This window comes from Dermacentor albipictus, unplaced genomic scaffold, assembly GCF_038994185.2.
Source record: "Dermacentor albipictus isolate Rhodes 1998 colony unplaced genomic scaffold, USDA_Dalb.pri_finalv2 scaffold_18, whole genome shotgun sequence".
Classification (NCBI taxonomy): domain Eukaryota; kingdom Metazoa; phylum Arthropoda; class Arachnida; order Ixodida; family Ixodidae; genus Dermacentor; species Dermacentor albipictus.
In genome coordinates this window covers 192,063-208,916 of record NW_027225572.1, presented here as the reverse complement: position 1 = coordinate 208,916, position 16,854 = coordinate 192,063, and the positions used below count along the sequence as shown (strand labels likewise).

General features: G+C 45.4%; 1 protein-coding gene across 3 annotated transcripts in view; it reads right to left on the bottom strand.

The window, feature by feature from the left end:
* LOC135900796 (endoplasmic reticulum transmembrane helix translocase) overlaps positions 1-16,854 on the bottom strand; it is a 602,974-nt gene that overhangs the window by 540,827 nt on the left and 45,293 nt on the right. For all 3 annotated transcript variants that reach the window (XM_065430378.1, XM_065430377.1, XM_065430379.1), the window contains exon 5: positions 10,741-10,810. In XM_065430378.1, coding sequence (XP_065286450.1) covers positions 10,741-10,810 — 70 coding nt within the window. The remainder of the gene's footprint in view (positions 1-10,740; positions 10,811-16,854) is intronic.

The following is a 16,854-nucleotide window of genomic DNA, read 5'->3' as shown; positions in this document are numbered from 1 at the left end:
ATTTGCCGGGACTGCGGCTGCGTGCCATTCTTTGATGATACTGAAGTTTTAGCGAGACACAGCTCACCCGGGAAATTGTGGAAGCTGATTTCATCAGAAAACTTGGTAGTATTTGCGTTAGTACGCCCTCAATCGCGCTGACCTCTGGTGAAGTCGCGTATCTAAACAGATAGAAATCATAATGCTTAATTTTTTTCAGGCGACCACGTTCTTAGTTCAATGACTTGCTGTTAGAACACCCCATGTGACTGTCGTACATTTTCTGCGCATGCCTCTTCTTGTATATATACACACGATGTGGCAACGCAATAAAATATTGTTGGAAGTCAGCGCTGTGTATGTTGTCTATCGCTGTCCTTGTCCTTCGCGCTCTACGTTATTTTTGTTGTGTCGTCCTCAATTTAAGTAGAACCCTCTTAGTCAGCCTCCAGGTTTCTAGCCCGTAGGTGAGTAATGGTAAGACACAGCTATTATACACTTTTCTCTTGAGAGATAATGGCAACCTGCTGTTCATGATTTGAGAATGCCTGCCAAACGCACCCCAGCCCATTCTTATTCTTCTGGTTATTTCAGTCTCATGATCCGGATCCGTGGTCACTACCTGCTCTAAGTAGATGTATTCCCTTACCACTTCCAGTGCCTCGCTACCTATCGTAAACTGCTGTTCTCTTCCGAGAGTGTTAAACATTACTTTAGTTTTCTGCAGATTAATTTTTAGGCCCACCCTTCTGCTTTGCCTCTCCAGATCAGTGAGCATGCATTGCAGTTGGTCCCCCAAGTTACTTAGCAATGCAATATCATCAGCGAATCGCAAGTTACTAAGGTATTCTCCATTAAATCTTATTCCCAATTCTTCCCAATCCAGGTCTCTGAATACCTCCTGTAAACACGCTGTGAATAGCATTGGTGAGATCGTATCTCCCTGCCTGACTCTTCTTTATTGGGATTTTGTTGCTTTCGTTATGGAGGACTACGGTGGCTGTTGAGCCGCTATAGATATCTTTCAGCATTTTTACATACGGCTCGTCTACACCCTGATTCCGTAATGCCTCCATGACTGCTGAGGTTTCGATAGAATCAAACGCTTTCTCGTAATCAATGAAAGCTATATACCGTATTTACTCGCATAATGATCGCACTTTTTTTGTCAGAAAAATTGAAGCAAATTCAGGGGTGCGATCATTACGCGGGTTAAATTTCCCGGGAAAAAAAAAATTTTTTTTTCGTCCGCGTTTGCTGCGGGATGCGAGATTGCGGGTGCGGGACACCTAAACAAAAATGCCGGCTAGCGGAGCGAGCCGAACGCGCCGAACGCGATTTTTTTTTTTCTTCTCGTGAGTACATTACGTGCATTGAAACAGTTTCTTCCGTATTAGTGATGAATAATATCGTTAATATCAGCAAGTTTGCGGCAATAACGTAGCCATGTCCACTTTGAGGGGACAGTAATAGGTGGGCGCGCTTAGCTGCCAGTGACAGAAACACATGACGGGCATGCTGCGGAAACTGCGGCATCTGTCTTCACTACTTTCCGCTAAGGGTGGGCGAATATCTTAGCTGTGTTACAAGCGTCGGCGTATGAATAGGGCACACTTTTAACGTATCAGAGTAAACGTGGCTACTATCATTGCCGCGCGCGATTTGTTGCGTGCTCACGAGTGCAAAAGCAGATGAAAAGAATCGAAATGCGCCTTTATTGTTTTTGTTGACATTAGCCATTATAAAGCCAACCCATAATAAAGGCAAGTTTGGTTGTACCTCATTTTGTCATGGAAGTGCGGAAAGTGATGAAAGTAATGAAATGAGGCATCTACTTAAGAATGTTTAGTGCGTGCAAGCCGCTTGGCTTGTCTTGAAGAGTCGTTCGCGTAGCATTCGACAGGTGGTAAGCGCGATCATTATTCGCTAGACTTAGCATACGACATATCGCTGCGGCAAGTTCGGGGTGCGATCATTACGCGGGAAATAAAAAAAATCGAATTTTGACGACAAATTTTAGGGGTGCGATCATTACGCGAGTGCGATCATTATGCGAGTAAATACGGTATAAGGGTTGGTTATCTTCTGAACATTTCTCTATCACCTGATTGATAGTGTGAATATGGTCTATTGTTGAGTAGCCTTTACGGAATCCTGCCTGGTCCTTTGGTTGACAAAAGTCTAAGGTGTTACTGATTCTGTTTGCGATTACCTTCGTAAATACTTTGTAGGCAACGGACAGTAAGCTGATTGGTCTATAATTCTTCAAGTCTTTGGCGTCCCCTTTCTTATAGATTAGGATTATGTTAGCGTTCTTCCATGATTCCGGTACGCTCGAGGTCATGAGGCATTGCGTATACAGGGTGGCCAGTTTCTCTAGAACAATCTGCCCACCATCCTTCAACAAATCTGCCCTTACCTGATCCTCCCCAGCTGCCTTCCTCCTTTGCATAGCTCCCAAGGCTTTCTGTACTTCTTCTGGCGTTACTGGTGGGATTTCAAATTCTTCTAGACTATTCTCTCTTCCATTATCATCGTGGGTGCCACTGGTACTGTATAAACCTCTATAGAACTCCTCAGCCACTTGAACGATCTCATCCATATTAGTCATGATTATATTGCCGGCTTTGTCTCTTAACGCATACATCTCATTCTTGCCAATTCCTAGTTTCTTCTTCACTGCTTTTAGGCTTCCTCCGTTCCTGAGAGCATGTTCAATTCTATCCATATTATACTTCCTTATGTCAGCTGTCTTACGCTTGTTGATTAACTTGGAGTGTTCTGCCAGTTCTATTCTAGCTGTAGGGTTAGAGGCTTTCATACATTGGCGTTTCTTGATCAGATCTTTCGTCTCCTGCGATAGCTTACTGGTACCCTGTCTAACGGAGTTACCACCGACTTCTATTGCACACTCCTTAATGATGACCACAAGATTGTCGTTCATTGCTTCAACACTAAGGTCCTCTTCCTGAGTTAAAGCCGAATACCTGTTCTGTAGCTTGATCTGGAATTCCTCTATTTTCCCTCTTACCGCTAACTCAGTGATCGGCTTCTTATGTACCAATTTCTTCCGTTCCCTCCTCAGGTCTCTCCTCAGGTCTAGGCTAATTCGAGTTCTTACCATCCTATGGTCACTGTAGCGCACCTTGCTGAGCACATCCACACCTTCTACGATGCCAGGGTTAGCGCAGAGTATAAAGTCTATTTCATTTCTAGTCTCGCCATTCGGGCTTCTCCACGTCCACTTTTGTCTATCCTGCTTGCGGAAGAAGGTATTCATTATCCGCATATTATTCTGTTCTGCAAACTCTACTAATAACTCTCCCCTGCTATTCCTAGTGCCTATGCCATATTCCCCCACTGCCTTGTCTCCAGCCTGCTTCTTACCTACCTTGACATTAAAGTCGCCCATTAGTATAGTGTATTTAGTTTCCACTCTACCCATCGCCGATTCCGCGTCTTCATAGAAGCTTTCGAATTCCTGGTCATCATGACTGGATGTAGGGGCGTAGACCTGTACCAGGGGCGTAGCCAGGGGGGGGGCTTATGGGGCTTCAGCCCCCCCCGAAATTTTTTCGTGCTGTCATGTGCCTCCGACCAAAACAACTCCCGGCGCCAGAAATCATGCTCGATTTTGTCTAGAATGTCCTTAATTCACGCTCTAAAAGGCATTTGAGCGCGAACATTGCTAAATCGGGCTGGATTTCTGGGCAACGTCCATGCATCAGAAGTCACATATCGTAACGCAAGGAGCCCCACCGGGCACAAAATTTCAAGGACGTTTTGAAGGCGAGCGGGCTCGTCTCGGCATCTCGCGGAGGCCGCGGAATCTACGGAGCGCTTGGATTTCGATTCTGAAACGTTCTGGGTATAAAGTTCTCATAACATTTTGATGCGAAAGGTCCACTGACATTTTCAAAGTCGTGCTTTAGATTTTCAATTCCGGAACTTTTTGGGTTTAATGCTGTTGTAAACATTTGACGCCAAAGGTGCATCGACTTTTCTAATGTCGTGCATCGGGCTATACAACGAGACAAGCCAAATCAACATACTATCAGACAAGTTGACAAAGCACGCAGCGAGGTCCGATGAGACAAAGCGTTGTGGTAGTTCATTTGTGCCGTCAGGTCACAGAAAAGAATATACACATGTTTTTCACCTGCGCCAAAGCATCCATGTCAAGACACTAAAGCCACCATTGTAACTAAGTTCTTATTTATTTTTCTACCTAGACTTTTATTCGCGAGGATATATTGAGCCTCTTTCTCATTTCTTTTTAATTTTTTTTTTGTTTGTTCTCGCAACCCGCGGGCTGCCGATCCAGCCAGAGCGCATGCGTTTTTCTCGTGCTGCATCGATAACCGCGCGGCGCACTTGGCTGCGCGTTTGTTTTTCTCTGGCCGACTGCATTTTCGCCTGGCAGAGTTTTGGACGCTTTCTGGCTAGCAGACGAGAAAAAGAAACAATGCATAGTCACTCGCCGCCAGCATTGCGGGGACTCGATGGATTGCAACGCGTGCGCTTGAGCGCAACCTCTCCGGAAAATTTTGTCTCGCCGGTGTAGGATACCGAGCAGTATGCGTATGGTTCTCTGTGGACCAAGCGTCACACGTTTTCTTCGATATTCCTTCGGTAGCCACACTAGGTGCCCAAAGTAGGCATTCGATTGTAGCCAACATGCTTTCCTTTGCGTTATTCTATTTCGCCACCCCCCGCCCACACACACAAAAAAAGAAGACATTGTTGCGGCGCAGCGAATTTTCGCATGGGGAAAGTTCGATTTTGTTACTTCTTTTGCGGAAAGTAATGGGCGACGGGACGCTTCAGTTGCCGGATACTATTTTATTATTGCGATGGCAGCTCTATGAGGACTCCAGGCGCATTCCTGTCGTTGCCCTCATGTTCCGTATAAATAAAGGCCAAGGGCGATAACATCGTGACCGCGCGCCGCATGCTCTATGTGCGAGTGAAAGCGTGCGGGGGGGAAGAGGAGGGGTTGAGCCGACGATGGTGGCTGAGTCTGGTGTGCGCAAGGGAGAAAAGCGGGGAGGAAGCGCGCCGCCTTCCGTCGCACGCGATACATTTTGGGAGTGGAGGGAAGGGGGGGGGGTGCTGTGATCTGTGAATCTGTGGTTGCGCAACCTATTTATTTGCCTTGTTTGACGCATTATATATAGTGACTTTTTCTTAGGTACGTAGATTTATTGGTGACGTATGCGTATATTTGAATATCTTGTTGCGAGGTTTTGTGCATATGCGCAGTGAACATTGTTTCCAGTGACAATTTTTTACCCTGTATCAAGCTGTATCTTCACATTTGTATATTCCATTGTATGAATTCGCATTTCTAATGTACGAAGGCGAGTCAAATGAAAGTGAGACAACCCGCCCCGCGCAATAATGGTTCGGTTCATTATTTTCGAGGCATGCGCGTAGCACATACGCATCTCATTTACAAGCGACATGCAGAGGTGAGGTTAAATATTCTTTAATGAACATGGTTGCGTGACATAATGGACACTTCAAAAGTTGAACAGCTTGGTGTCGTGAGGTTTTTGACAAATGAAGATGTTTCCCAAAAAGAAATTATTCGCCGTATGGCTGCCGTATGCGTTGAACATTGCGTTTCATTGGCGCCTAAGAAGCGTTGTAGCAAACTGTTCAAAGAAGCACATGAAAGTTACAAAGACGATCCATGGCCGGGCCAAAGCCACCGTGCAATCACCCCCAACACAATTGAAAAGGCCGTAGTTGCTCAGTGGCTATGGTGTTCGGCTGCTGAGCACGACGTCGCGGGATCGAATCCCGGTCACGGCGGCTGCATTTCGATGGAGGCGAAAACACCCGTGTACTTAGATTTAAGTGCACGTCAAAGAACCCCAGATGAGGGTGACGACTTTTTGTCTGCAATTGTGACCGGGGATGACTCATGGTGCCGCTACTACTAGCCTGAAACACTATGGCAAATCTTACAGTGGAAATATTTGAATTCACCACTCCCAAGGAAAACAAAGGCCGTCATTTATGCCGGAAAAGCGTTGACTTCTTTTTAGATCGTTAGGGGCCACTATTGATCGAATTTCCTAAACCTGGAGAGACTCTAAATCGTTTCAGATATTGTGGAAGATCGGATCGGCTGCGTGTCGCAATTAAGAACAAACGACGTGGAAAATTGAGCATTGGGGACATCTTGCTTCACGACATTGCCCCTTCCCACGTCGCTGTTGTGGTTAATACAAAACTGGCAAAGTTCAAGTGGGAAACGCTGCAACATCCCTCATGCAGCCCAGACCTGTTGCCTTGCGTCTTCCACATTTGGTGAAATTTGAAGAAACTGCTCAAGGGAACCAGATTCGTGTCGGAAGATGACGTGTAGTCATTTACAGATTTTTGAGGCAGCAACCCAAGGAGTTTTATGAGACGGGAATTACGCGACTCGTTAGTAGGACAAGTGTCTAAATACTCATGGTGACTACTTTTAAATAAAGTACCCCGTTTGTCATATATTCGCATTGGCTCACTTTCATTTAACTCGCCCTCGTATATGTTCCAGAACTCCTGCTTTTTATATGTGCTCTCTGTTGCGACTGTAATTTCGGAGCAAGTACTCGCAATGCACAACCGGTGACAGCTGCTCCTGCGCAATACATTCTAACAAAGGAAAGCGTCATTGATATTTTCCCCTGGTCGTTGCATATGTACGTACAACAATGTAAACAAGGTTGTTGAATGACAGATATATATATATATACAGTGAAAGCTCGTTAATTCGAACTTCAATAATTCGAATTTATGGATAATTCGAACTGTACGATTTGGTCCGACCAAGCTCCACAGAAGTCTATGTATAAAAAAGTCCGTTAATTCGAACGCGAGAAGGTTCCCTCACGGATAATTCGAACTACGCTCACCTGGCACACGGCCAGAGAAACGCGCCTACTGCCTACACACAAGGCTGTATTGCCTCCTAAACGGAGAGAACGGCGAGAGAAGGCAAAATCGGAAAAAAATGTAACTGACGCAGGGTCAGCCAGAAGGCAGCGGCGGCTGCCGCCTCTCCGTTCTACGTAACCTCCGAGACTCCTTGCCCGTTGCGAATCTCGGAGGCTTTGCAAATATTGTACAGCTGCTAATGCTGTGCGGCGATGGCACGGCAAGCGCCAAAACACAGCGAATCAAGTACGTCGCAGCTGCGCTTGCAATCAAGAACCAACGAATCGGGGCCTTCGCCACCTTCTCATGTTCGGCGTCTTTGTCTCGGCAGTCTTCATCGGTTGTGTACCTCTGTTTTCAGCTTAGGAGGTATCGGCCGTCGCGATTCATTGTGATGGTGTTAAGCCTCGGCTAACGTTCGTTTCGGTGGACATCGGTGGTGTGGCACAGTCGGACCGAGAGCTTCGACTTGAAGATGGCGTGTGCCCGCGGCACACGCCATCACTTTCTGACACGCCAAATTTCTGACATTCCCTACTGCTTCCAAATCGCAGTGTACTGTTGCTCTCCTTCACTTTCGTTAGTTCGAACTTTCGTTAATTCGAACTGAAGCGGCTGCCCCTTGCGGTTCGAATTAACGAGCTTTTACTATATATATATATATATATATATATATATATATATATATCAGGCCGGGCTGCACAGTGAGCCCCCCCCGAACGAAATTTCTGGCTACGCCACTGACCTGTACAATCTTCATTTTGTACCTCTTATTAAGTTTCACAACAAGACCTGCCACCCTCTCGTTAATGCTATAGAATTCCTGTATATTACCAGCTATATTCTTATTAATCAGGAATCTGACTCCTAGTTCTCTTCTCTCCGCTAAGCCCCGGTAGCACAGGATGTGTCCGCTTTTTAGCACTGTATATGCTTCTTTGGCCTCCTAACTTCACTGAGCCCTATTATATCCCATTTACTGCCCTCTAATTCCTCCAATAGCACTGCTAGACTCGCCTCACTAGATAACGTTCTAGCATTAAACGTTGCCAGGTTCATATTCCAATGGCGGCCTGTCCGGAGCCAGTGATTCTTAGCACCCTCTGCTGCGCCGCAGGTCTGACCGCCGCTGTGGTCAGTTGCTTCGCGGCTGCTGGGGACTGAGGGCCGGGGTTTGATTGTTGTGTTCATATAGGAGGTTGTGGCCAAGTACTGCACCAGGGTGGCCAATCCTGCTCTAGTGAGGGAGTGCGTTACCGGTTCTGGTCACCGGGATCAGGCTACACTGCAGGCCTGTTTGTGCAATTTTATCAACACGTGGATTTTTTTTTGTTTTTCTTCTAATCCGGTGGAAAATTGCCGGCACCGGGATTCGAACCACGGACCTCTTGCCCGCGAGGCGGGTGTCCTACCTCTACACCACCGCTGCACCTAGTATATGATAATATACTAATATGGTGCTAATAATACGAATATAATACTAATATAATACTAATACTAATATAATATGATAAATATGGTGCATAGATAGCAGCATTTAGAAAAGTCAGTATTGCAGCTGCTATTAGCAGCGCCAGTAGCCAACTGTCGTATCGGCGTGTGGCGTAGCCCATAGCGTGGCGTTATCGCAATGGCACCAAACAGGCGATGCCACATAGTGCCGCTTTCAAACAAGAAGTTGTGCTAGCTGCAGAGGCATCATCACACATTCAAGCCGGGCGGGACTTCGGCATCAATGAGAAAAATGTCCAGCATGGCTCCTACCTTGAAAGCAATCTGCGGCAGCCTTTCCCATTCCCTTTGCCTATTCTTAACCTTTATGTGACATGCTCCAAGACATGAATAAACCAGTTGTGAGCTTGCGCAACAACTGTTGTCATCGTCACTAAGTGTACAGCGCCAGCAGAAACTATTACTAACCACCAACCAGTCCAATTCACTGCTCTTTTGAACAATCAATACCTTCAAAATGAGTCAACAGCTGTATTTGTATCGCATGCAACTAGAGCGAGATCAGTAACACGTCATCTCTTGCACATTTAAATTGAGCAAATAATAATCAATACAATGTGCAACTCAATCCATGAGAAAGTTAAAAATGGAATAAATGTACAACAATGCTGAGGTTGTTCTCATGTACAAATAAACATACCGTATTTACACGATTGTAAGTCAACCTATTTTTCTTTATTATTTGAAAATCTGAAGTGGGAGGGGGGGGGGGTCGACTTACAATTGAAACCAAAACATGGCACCGCCAAAAGAGCAAGAGCAAGAGCAACGAGATAGCAAGAGAGCTACAACGTAGTTACAATTTTATGTTTGCTGTATGGCCCTACCTGTAGTTTTCCCTATCCCGCACGTTTGTTCGTTTTTTGGAAGGGTTTTTCAACATTTTTCAGAGTTTTACAGCGCACACAACCAATGACACAACACTTATGGGGGGGTGTCAGTAGTTGATGGAAATGCCACTGTTCCATTTGCGGCGGCACTCCCAGAACGGCGGCGCTTGCAGGGAGTATCAATAGTTCATGGAAAAGCAGACACCGCTCACGTGTTTCTTTTTCCTGTAGCTCTTAGTTTGACGCGTTCGACTTGACTGTCTGCTACTTACTACTTCCATGCTTCCTTAGTCGTCATGAGTGCTCCAGGGCCATTAAACATACGCCACTCGTTCACAGCAGCGTTCAAGAGGGCTGCCGTCCTTTACGCCAAAGAAACAAGTCACTGCGCAGTGGGCCGAAAGTTCCGTGTTTCTGAACAGGTGGTGCGAGAGTGGCGACTGCAGCAAAGCAAAATTTTCCCTTGTGACAGCAAACAAAGAATTTTTCACTGACCAAAGTCGGGACGCTTTCCGGAGCTATAGGCAAAGCTTGCGGCGTACGTCGCTGAAATGTGTGATCGGTCCCTGCCAGTGCAGTGCGACATGGTCATGAAACGAGCCTGGATCTCCGCCTTTTAAGGACCTGCTCCACCATAAGTACGAGTGGCTGGTGGCAGAAGATCACGAACTTACGTCAACTGGACCTGTGAAAAGAGCCTCCCTGACGGCTGTGTGGAGTTGGGTGCATTCGGCGTGGGGGTCTGTTCCACAAAATGTCATGGTGCAGTCGTTTGCCAAGTGTGGAATTTCGCTGGACGACGACGCACTATGGGACCGTAGCAGCGATAACGATGGCAGAACTAGTGAGGACAACGGCACAAGTGAAGACGAGTAGTCCAGTGACCATGCCAGCTACCAATAAATTTTCATTATCATATGCACCCTCGGGTATGCTTTTCTTTTTTCCTGTCACACGATACGGGGGGGTCGACTTACATTCGAGTCGACTTACAGTCGTGTAAATACGGTACTCAAGTTTTGACAACAAAGAACATTTACATTTGATCAGAAGTATGGATCATTTGCAATAACCCAAGATGGGAAATGTAGACGTTTTTCTCAGGAATGTAAAACAGCGACACCATCTCTCATTGTTGACTGTCAGATGGCACCACCATTCCATTCCTGGAAAATTTACCCCTGGCGATTTAGACGAAAACAGCCCAGTAAGGCTGTGGTATCTAACTGTGTACACTGCAAAATGCCAGCTTTGTGCAATAGCAAATAAGCCAGTGCCTGGCCAGAAAACGTGTCGTGCCTATTAATGCCCCTTTTGTTACATGTGGCTCTGTAACATGGCACTAGGCCACACTCAATGCAACACCACACGAGTGAAGCAGCCACGAGAGTATGCCACAGTCGGCCATTGTAATGCACCACTCAAAACAAAGTTCCAGTGAAAACATTGAGCATACAACAACGCCGAATTTGGTTTAGAGACTCACCTATAGATACAATGTCACCAGGAATGAGATCACAGGTTAGAATAGGCCTCCACTTCCTGTTTCTGTAGACCTGGCAAAAGTAAATTGAGAGTCACCTACATGGCATTGATCACAATGTTCCTTGCCCCTAACACACATGCAGAAACTTAAGCCACTTGACCACACTGCTTGGTTCAGACAAGTCTAATTTTGTGCATCCTTGTAAAAAAAGTTCCCACAATAGATGGTGCTGTGCAATGCCCTCCCACAAGAACTGCACAGAAGTTGCCTTGCACAAATCTGCTGAGGTTCTTCCATGAAAAAGGACAGTGTCGACCAAGTGTCGACACTAAAGAAGACAAGGTCGATGTACATGGTTGCTCAAATGATTAGATAATTAAGCGCTTATTATTGTAGCGAGCGCAAAAAAAAGGAAGTGTCGAAACTACAGTGTGCGGACACGGAACCAAGAAAAGAACAGAGTCGCACGAAGGATGACAATGAAGCGTCCATGTGTAATATCGCGACTGGGCCACACGTGTGCATACATGGCCCGATGAGGGAAGCAAAGATGAGTGCAGTGCAAAGTGACTGGGCCATGTGCGCGCACACATCGAATGGTCCAGTCAAGGAGGGCTTCGTGGTGCTTCGACGGCACATTGTGTTAGGATTGGGACACGTGTGCGAAGCATGGGCCCAAAAAGAGATGATGGCGAGAGAAGAGGCAGAAGACATAGGCTGGAGACGGGTGGCCAGCAGCCACGGAGATCACTGGGGACTTCTAGGCAGCCAACCTGGCAGTGCTGAGCACAAGCAAGGTCCGAGGCAGCCTGGGGTTCCAATTCTACCCGCTGCCAAGATCTAGCAATGCTGACGCCATCTTGGAAACTATGAGCAATCATCGCACCGACTATGCCCCTTCTCCAGAGCAGCTTTAAAGATCTTTTCGCGAGAGAAAAATAAAACGAAAACTAAATAAACAGTTTCTAAATAACTCAATAAATGGTGGTAGCTAACGCTCGGAAAGCAGCAAATAATGAACTTGCAACCATCGATAGTGGGCTATCGATGGGAATACAGTGCAGTCCACTTATAATGACACCATATATAATGATATATCGGTTATAACGATGAGTTGACTTCAGAGTATCAATTTATGCATTCGGGCTATGAGAAAAAGCTCCTATATAACAATATGTTATTCACCGCATATTGGATATAACGATTGAAATTCTGCCTTTTGGGCGGCGTTTTCCATGCATAATAATCATGAAATTTGCTTTGCTAAGTTCCCCTTAATCAAGAAGGCACGAAAAGGTCGCCTATGCGAGTTCGTATCTGCTGCCATTGCCGCACAGCATGTCCCACCAGTGTGCTGATTCAGAGCATCGCAAGTTGGCGTGGCATGTCCCAAGATGGCGCCAGCTGCTTCGCATCCGCATCGCCAGCGAGCGTCCAGAGAGAGAAAAAAGAAAGCGAGAAGCAAATCATGCCTGTGCTCTCTTTCTACAATCTCCCTCTATTCCTCAGAGAGCGCTGAAATGCACCACAGAAGCAGCAGTCGGTGCGCCGAAAAAGCGCAAAGCTGTGTCGTGTAAGACGAAGCTGAAAATTTTGCAAGACTCGCGCAGTCGATGATGTCGACGATTCTGAAAACCGTGAGCGCCACGATCATGAAGGCTAGATAGAAGCAGTGACTGTGCCGATGAATGGAAACAGCAAGCTTTGTGCACTAGGGCGAAACCCCCATGTGTGCAAACATGGTGGCAACCACTGACATTGCTGAACTCTGCGAGCACGTCGCTATTGCCAATAAAATAGGCGGTCCTTCGATGGAGGAGTTTCTGAGTGCAGATAGTGCTGCCTCATTCTGCGAAGAATTTCCGACGGGGCAATCGTTGTCACGACAGTGTACGCAAATTGTATTCACGCAAAGTGTACTGTCATCAATATAGTCGCTTATTAATTTCATGCAGGCTAAATTATAGCCGCCATTGTTCGTGCAGCTGCTGGACGCGATGCACACTGCGGTTGTAAACCTGAAACTTCCGCGAAAGCAAGTGCAGATTTCGGACTATTTGAGCGCACCTAACGCTTGACACACTGTTTAGAGGTATAAATTAACGTCTTACTTTTCACAGCCTTTTTTCTACAATGTCAATTCTTTATCGTAAATGGCAAATTTAGTTTCAGAGCTACAAAGGTATGTTCGGCAGTTTTTTTTTTCTTTTTCTTTTTTTACAGGAGTCCAGATATAGCTACGATCAGATCTTTCGTTCTACTTGATATCGCTATAAGTGGACTGCACTGTAGATGCGGACATGAAAGCATTAAATGCTTTTTGTTTGAGTCAGTCTTAGCTTTCTAACAATTCGGTCTTCAGAAGGGACTGCAATTGCACGGAGAAGAATAAAAATGGCGGAGGGGCGTCGCAGCTTGTGATGCCATATTCCATGTACTTAGAAGAAATTATCTATAGACTTATGACAAATGTGTGATGGTTTACCTGTCTTCTTGGATGCCATTACCATATAAACGCATGTAAGGGCCACACTTTTTTTTTAAATATGAGAGGCAATTTCGAGGGTGCAGCTCATACATGCGATGTGTAAAAAGAATGTTTTTTTTTTTTTTTCGAATAAAAGCAACATACCCATTGGCGAACGAAGAGAGTTTATTGCAGTATACGACGTGACAGAGTTGCCATAACACTCAATTGTCATCAAGTCCTCAGACTCCTAACTCGTTCTGTGTTGTGGTGTGCACTCATCTCACAGGACGTGACCTTTGGTATCACCCAAGCTGTTCGAGATCTCAGTGAACTTAAAACTTCAGGATACAATGTCCGTCGACACCGAGCTCCACGCAGACAGGATCCAGCCAACAGTCCCTTTCAGCCGTCAAGTCGGCGTCTGCTTGTGGCCGCCACTTGCCATCCGTTTAGTGCAATGCCTGCAGAATTCAGCCCTAAAAGGCTGATTCAGTGGTCCAGTGGTTGCAGCATGCCTGCGAGGCCGCCCAGAATAACAGCTATCCTTGCGATGACACAGCGCAGCTGTTCCTTGACCTTATCCGTCAAGTGACCACAGAAGTTGTCCAAGACCAAAAGTGACCGTTTGGCCAACAACACTGCTGGGCGGTTCTGCCAAACGGCTTTTACCCAGTCTAGCATGAGGTCATCGTTCATCCAGCCCTTTTCTTGGACTCGAACTACAATTCCCTTGGGGACACTTCATTGGGAATTCTTTTCTACTTCAATACAACTTAGGGGTGTAGCTTCCACCCATCCGCAGTAACGCAAAGCATCACTGTGGAGCGTTGGCACTTGGTGCAATTTGTACGCAGAGTGACAGTTTTCTAACCTTTAACGTTGACTGTATAGTTTTCGGGACAGTCAAACTACACAGGGGACTGGTCAGCATTCACTATTTAGGACAATATACAATTGTGTTCACGGCACAGGCCGATAACATGCTTCTGAAAGCTAAGCACCTTGTCAGTGTAGTCGTCCCGTAGCCACTGGCACAGCGTGGCCCTTCGCCAATAGCAGAGGCCCTTCCTCTTCAAAAATCTTCACACCAAGCTGGCACTAGCTTTGAAATCCTCTCGCAGTATGGGTTTTTGCATGCGCCATGGTTTGAGCCTTTATGCGCAGCATGTCCACTGTCAATGCATAGCCATTGTTTTGCAGTTTCATCACATAGCACAGCAGCTCTTCTTCCAATTAAAGAAACTTGCATGGCTTGTTTCGGAAAGCGCACTTTTGCTGCTTGTGTTATTCAAAGCTTCTTTCCAACTACACCACTGTCGAATGCACTTCTCACATCAAATTTTCTGCTGACTGCATGCTTCCCATGTTCAAGAGCAAACTCAACCACCTTCCATTTAAACCGAGCTGTGTAGCTGTTTAGGCGCTTGCCCATCGTACTCAAATGTAAACGCCCGGATGGAAAAAAGCAAACAGCACAGAAGAGCTAAACGGCGTGCAGAGCAAGTGCAAATGGCCAAACAACGCACAATACCAGAGTTGGTGATGCTAATGCCAATATGGGTAGCGCGAGAAGCTCGCAAACGCACGCACATTTTGAAAACGTGTGGATAGAGGAATGGAGGGGTGCGACCATTATGTGCTTTTTTTTTTCGGATACGTATTTCGGAAAAATGGGGCGCGGCCTGTGCACGTGCACGGCCCGCACATGCGTTTATATGGTATACTCCTCCCAATTTCTATACAACTACTTTCGTTAAACATTTTGCTAGTTGACAGGGAAAACTCAATCTTATGAAATTTGAAATACATATTTATGGTGAGTTCAATCTGCCTAGCGCAGATTAGACAACCAGCCTAATTAGTACATTAGTGCTGTAGCAGCACTAATGTAAGGGAAGAAGCACAATGTTTTACCAATTTAATCAGTTTCAATGGACTTCAACTGTTTAATGAAATAAACTGCACTGGTAATACCTTAGATTTAAAAATAGCAAATACTACAATTCTTGACGTCACTGAAACACTGGTTCAGATAGACAAATATCCCTCAGCATTTACTCATTTCTTTTGTCACTGTCATTGTCTCATGCTGAAACTTCCAGTAAACCCATACGTGCACGGGGTGACTATCTGGGATTATATACAGCTATCAGAATGGCTATGATTGGGGTTCTCTTGTCAATGAAATGGATGTTGAGGCTTGCACACACTTGCTTACTTTAACTGTTCAAAATGCTATGACAAAATTTATTTATTTATTTATTTATTTATTTATTTATTTATTTACAAATACTGCAATCCCGTTACAAGATTTTTGCAGGATGGGGATCCATTATGACATGATTAGCAGGGCAAACAAAAGAAAAATTACATGTACTAGTAAAAAGACAATACAGATATGAAATAGAAGATATGCTTCAAGTACAACTAAATAAATGCATCTACTGCAAGTCCAAATGTAACAGAGCGAAAAATGTTAGCTAAATGAGGTTTAATGGCGCAAAAGCGGCTAAGGCTATGCTACGCCAAACACGAGGTGTTTTAAAATCCAGTTTAAGAAGGAAAAGGCTCGGTTAATAATCTATATTTTATGTAAAAATCCAGTGTCGTCTAGAAATTTACGGATGTCACATAACTGGACTAGCGGATCATCACCTAAAATCAGAGCAGGGTGTAAAGGTATGTGTAGTTGATATAGTTTGTGCAAAAGTGTTCGTCTGTGTGTTTCAATCTCTGTACATGTGAGTAATATGTGCATAACTGTTAGTGGCTGTTGACATTTCTCGCATGTCGGTGTGTCTTCTTTCATAAGTAAGGAGTGTTGTGTTTGTAATGTCTTTGTACGCTGCCATCGATGCATACCTATCAGCTGCTTCGTTACCCGGTATCCCAACATGGCTTGGGACCCAGCAGAAATGAATTGACCACCCGTATTCGTTAAGCGCCACCATGTTTAAATTGTCTCCTATCAGGGGTTCACACTCAGATTTCAGGTGTAGAGCCTTCAGTGTGCTTAAAGAATCTGTGTATGACTGCATTTTTATGTTTACCAGCGATCTTTTTAACAACAACCCATATAGCGAAAACTTCGGCTGTGAAAACAGAGGCGTGTTGTGGCAACCAAATACTTTTTTCCCAATTTTCCGTTACGACCCCCACATCCACGTGTTCTTTCGTTTTAGAGCCATCCACGTAGAATTCAATGTGGTTTTGACATTTGTCCTGAAGAGCACAGGATTCTTGTATAATGTGTTCGCCTGGGGTGTCTTTCTTCTTTAAATGTGTTAATGTCCAGTCACATAACGGTTGAAAGTCATGCCACGGGGGCAAACGCTTTGGCTTTCTGGCAACCGGCAGCACTTCGTGAGGAACGTCGTAATCCCGAACATATTCCTCATATCGCAGGACAAGTGGCTTAATCATGTTTGGTTTATTTGTATAGTGTAGGCATGAGTTACATTGTGTGAGGATGCTGTAGCAAATGTGTTGCAGTGATGACTGAACTCTGAGTAGGTAAGACAAAGTGAGTAATGCTCTGCGCTGCTGTAATGAGGGTTCATTACACTCAACGTATAAACTTAGATAGGTGACGTTCTGTAGGCACCACTGGCCAGTCGCAGTCCAAGGTTATGTACTGGATCAAG